Consider the following 5,301-nt stretch of genomic DNA (forward strand, 5'->3'; position numbering starts at 1 on the left):
GAAACGAGTCAAAACGAGCTAAGCAAAACCAAGTTTCATAGCTCGAGTAAACAACCAAAAGATTGATAACAAACAAAGTTGGAAGTGCAACATTCTACCAAATAAATACACTACAAACAACAAGCAAAGGTCGAAGGAGTGCAGTGCCCGACGAGAGTCAATATTATCAAAGTCGATACCAAGACTATAACGACTATGTGCTAGACAACTCTCAAGATAAGAGGTGCTAAGGTTGACAGTAGCTTAGTGGTAGAGAAACCGAATTAAAAAATGCAAACTCGCAACGCCAAAGCTGCTCTGGCCGACCAAGCAACTCGATGTTGAAAAACAAAAACTATGCAAACAAGCTACTATGGCCGACTAACTACGTGACGAACAATTCTTAAGTTGAAGGTAAAATGACCGACCAATATATGAAGAAACGAGCTGAACAAATAGACGTTCTAATCATGTCCAAACAAGAAAATGGTGCATGATCCGCATGACCGAGCAATGTTAGCAAGCTATGCTTCGAGACCGAACAGAGTGGAGGGGCAGGACTTGGCCGACCAAGCATTGAGACCAACACCAATTTATCTCCTACAAGTAGGATCGAGCAAAAAGATAGCGAATATGTCTTTCAAATTAGAACAAAACTGTGATAAAGCACACTTGGCTTGCTTTAAAGCGTCGCTGTGTTGCTAGGCCCAGTCGACGAACACTGCAAAAATATATATATATACTATTTTGTACATATTTTTTCAAGTCAAGCAACGACGCTCAGCCGACTAAAAGAGCACCAAGCTAGACAATTACGAGGCTAGTGAAGATACACATTTAGTTTGGGGGCATAACCGAGCTACGAAATATTGGGCAGACGCAAATGTTAGGCCGAACAATAATTTTAAATCCAACTCACGAAGCTCAAATTAAGTTATGATTAACCAAACTTTGAAGTTTGTGATAGAATTAGCTTCCGCTTCGCCAAACGTAAGCGCAAGCCAGGGGGCAAATGAAATGGGTAAAAATTAATCAAGTCTTGGTGCTAGGCCCAATGCGATGCTCACTCTGAGGTTGAGCTAGGTTGGACCTCGGCCCTATGGCCAACACTTGCTCTAAAGCAAGACAATCATAGGAGCTCGGCCAATGTACGAATGTCACTCCAAAGTGGGCTGAGCAACATGGTGGACCTCCTGGATGGGCAGTCAACCACTCCGAAGTAGGTTGAGTAACATGTTGAACCTCCTGGATGGACAGACAACCACTTCGAAGTGGGCTGAGCAACATGTTGGACCTCCTGGTTGGACAACCATTCTAGAGTAGGCCAACTCAAAGAAGACTAATTCACTGAAGATCTTTCTTAGACCCACAAGAGACGAACAACTCTGCTCCTCTCCCTCTGTATGAACAGAACGTGGAGACATGGAGGTGCAGAGGGACAAGGTACATATATGACAGAATTGCATCTGAATGACAGACGAAGTGGTCGTCCTCCTCTAATGAGAGATGTCCGCTAATGAGACAAACAAATCAGACCTGCACCCGAGTGTCAGGCGGAGTGGTCGTCCTTCTCCAATGGGAGACGACCACGAATAAGACACATTGGACAAATGGTGGAGAAAGAAGGACTTGAACGACAAACAACCTTCTCCTATAAAAGGTGAACACTATTCACTCTTATGGGATCCGAAATCCACACACTTAACACATATACACTCTTTGTATTCTCTCTTCTCTCTTCTTCCTCTCCCTGAGTCCCTGACTTTACCATCGGAGGGGTTTCCGAGCAAACCCCGGTCGGGTAGCCTCACCGTTTGTTACTCTGTGTAGATCCTTAATTCCCAGAGCACGTTGTTCATCCACGAAGTTCAACCCTTCTTCATAGTGCGGAAATCACCCCCGCACAAAGACCGAAATAGGTTGATTCATGGAATACTAGAGAAAAATGGGGAAAATGGGTTTGAGGGGAGAGAAATGTAGTAAGGTTTAGAAGAAGATTGAAGAGAGAGTGAGAGAGAGGGGCCTTTGTTTCACTTTGGATTTTTGTTTAGACATATGACAAGAGGTTATTTGATGATTTGGAGTATTACTCGGCGCCATTTATTGAGGGACACTTGTTCAATTGTCTCCTTAAAAAAGATATAAAGCTGGTGATTTTACTATTAACTTGTAAAACGGTGTACCAAACTGGCTCGTTATTGAGTTTGCTGGGCTTATTTAACTATTCATTTTATAAGATTTATTAAGTAGATGACTTATATAATAAATAAAATAAAATAAATAAATTAAAAAATTGAAAGCGATCGATATAGTGACAATACATTCTTGTACTCAATTGTCATACGAGCCTTGTGGTTTTACCTTTGGAATATTGTTACTCATGTTTTGACCCCTATTTGGAACTTCTTCCTTAGCCTTTCTCCTTGGGCGAATGTCTCAACAACACATCCTTGGCTCATACGTTGTCATACTCTGTATGTTTTTTCTATCAATAAAACTTCTTCTTTTTTGCTGATAAAAAAAAAAAAAAACACAACCTTGGCCTTTCTCCTTAGGCGAATGTCTCAACAACACAAAACGAGAGAGTTTTGGTTCTTATAGGACTTAATTAGACATCTCAAGACATGAGCTGATGGCTGTTATGTGCGTTGATAATTATATAATGAAATTATATTTGTTTTAAAAAAATAGACAACAACTATGATTTTAAAAATAAATTATTTATTATTTTAAAGATAAATGTAATTTGATCCATCAACATATAATGATATACTAAGTAAGAGATAAGATGAACTATTTGGACCATTGAGTAAGTCTTAAATGGCCTAACTAACCCAAAATCACCTTTCTAGCTGGATGCGCAATTGAAATTGAATCTATTTCACATGTTATATTTAAGATGAGAGAAATTATTCAATGTCTATGTTATAAATAACTTTTATTTATTTATTTGTGTATTTAAATATTTAGAGTTTTATTTGAATTATAAATTTGAATATAAATTTACAAAAAAAAAAAAAAAGAAGTGAGAATAATGTGAATAAAATATGATATATTTTTTCTATTTTTCTTTCACTTTCTAAATTCTTAATAAAATCAATAATTCAAACACAAATGTCGATAGTGTTGTGCGCAAATTCTCTCTCTACCTTTTGACTTTGAGTAAAGCAAACAAAGGCAAGCTAGTATCACAAGAAGCTCTTGCACTACTAAATGAAGGCCCAAATGGTAGATCACTGGAGGAAGAAGATCATCTGGTGCGAAGCACCAAAAAGATCAAAAGCACGTCAGCACCTATTGAAGACCAGGACATGAACGACTCTATTCAAACTCCAACAGAGGAACAACCAAAGAGATCATTCAAACAAGCCCTTACAGCAACGAAAATCAATGAGAAAGCTTTTGACAACAACCTTGAAAGACTCTCAGATGATGATTTTCTTACAGATGAGGAAGATAATGACGCAATGGAGGAAGAAGATCATAATCAGTTTGCTGATCTAGGGTTTCGCGTTCCCATAATCAGGCTTCATTCGCGTCTCATCAAACACATTCGTAGGCCATGGAAAGACTGCCTAATCGTCAGATTGCTTGGGAAAACTCTAGGGTATAAACTTCTTTTATCCAAATTGAGAAAGATGTGGGGACTCCAAGAAGACTTTGAAGTAACTGATCTGGGTTTGGGGTTTTTCTTGATCAAATTCGAAATGATGGTCGATTGTAGCAGAGTGTATATAGAGGGCCCTTGGATTATAATGGATCACTATCTGACAGTAAGACGTTGGGAGCACGATTTTAAGCCATCGGAGGCAGGAGAAGTGGCCACGACACTATGGGTTAGGTTTTCCCAGCTTCCAATTGAGTACTATAATGAGAAGGCCCTCTTCCATGTAGCAAAGGCGATTGGGAAACCCCTTAAGGTAGATCTTAATACTGCCATGTCTGCTCGAGGAAGGTATGCACGCGTCTGTGTGGAAGTTGATCTAACAAAGCCATTAATTTCGCGATTTACTATAGGTAAATATACTTACATAGTGGAATATGAGCGTTTATACTATTTTTGTTTCCAGTGTGGGAAAGTTAGACATCGGAAAGAGTATTGCAGCAGTAACAAACCAGTGCCGGAGCTGACGCCGACTACCTCAGTAGCCATAGCTAACGGTCATGGTGCTGGTTTAGATCAGGCAAACAATCTATTCCTGACAGAGGGTAGAGAGAAGAATTTAGGCCTTTGATGTTGGTGAATAGGAAAAATAATAGGCCCAACCCCATTGGAAGACAAGCTGGGCCCAACAACTATAATTACAAAAGATTTGCTAATCGGTTTGGCCCTTTAGCTGAGAATAGGAACATGGAAGGAGCACCAGAAAGAGCTAAGCATAAAGGCCCCACTGGCCCAAGCATGGTAGACATACACAGAACAGACTCTACTAGTGAGTCAGGCAACCGAAATATAGCTCAGGAAATCTTCTCAAAAGGCCAAAATGATAAAAGACAACTCAACAAAGATAAGGACCTAGCTGTTGAAGGACAAACTTTACCAGAGATTCCTGCTTCAAGCTACAATCTTAGCCTGATGCAAGCTACTAGCAAAGACTTAGAATTGATGAATACAGAGGTCAGTTCACCCTACCCTTCTTTATCACCTTTCAATCCCACCCTAGCCCAGATTTCTTGTCTTACTCCTCCCCCATCTACCTCTGTAGCTCCCCAAAACCCCATTGATAGTTTTGATCTGAAACAAAAACCACCTGATACAAATCATGAGCACCCTCAGCAACACCAGCTTCAACGATGACCCGGAGATACCAGAAGTGCAACTCACAAGGATGAGACATAGCTCTATGGGGTCATACCTCGAACCAGAGAGCGAAGCCATTCACCAAGTAGGCATCGAATGGTGGATAGAAGAGATAAAACTAACTATAGAGCCCAGGTAGGTGAGCGTGGGAGGAAGACCACTGCAGGCAACTCAGATGGCAGCCCTAAGGCCATCAGAGTTATACAAGAAGATAGTGCATAATTTCATTGGCCTGGCTAACACAGATCCGTTACCTCACCTTCCTAACCAATCATCCATGATTGTTATGCTATGGAACTGTAGGGGAACCGGCAACAAAATTTTTAGGAGAAACTTTAGAGAACTCATTAGGGTTCATCGCCCAAATGTGGTTGCTCTTTTTGAAACCAAAGTTCCTTTCAGCTCAATGGGTCTTTTCTTCAACCACTGAGGGTTTATTGCCTCTACCATTGTTGATCCTGTTGGACGAGTAGGAGGCATATGGCTGATTTGGGACCCTACACAAGTCTCAGTCAGTGCCC

The 5,301-nt window shown here is 40.5% G+C and overlaps 1 protein-coding gene across 1 annotated transcript; it reads left to right on the plus strand.

The window, feature by feature from the left end:
• The first annotated feature begins 3,290 nt into the window (after window positions 1–3,290).
• Window positions 3,291–4,214, plus strand: LOC114322563 (uncharacterized). Its single transcript, XM_028269903.2, has one exon. It carries the CDS (start codon window positions 3,291–3,293, stop codon window positions 4,212–4,214), a length of 924 nt encoding a protein of 307 aa, XP_028125704.2.
• The last annotated feature ends 1,087 nt before the right edge of the window (window positions 4,215–5,301 follow it).

Source organism: Camellia sinensis, chromosome 9, assembly GCF_055761805.1.
Source record: "Camellia sinensis isolate YWXY chromosome 9, ASM5576180v1, whole genome shotgun sequence".
NCBI lineage: Eukaryota > Viridiplantae > Streptophyta > Magnoliopsida > Ericales > Theaceae > Camellia > Camellia sinensis.

Coding starts and splice junctions, on each gene's coding strand:
- LOC114322563 (XM_028269903.2), top strand. CDS start 3,291: ATGAACGACTCTATTCAAACTCCAACAGAGGAACAACCAAAGAGATCA.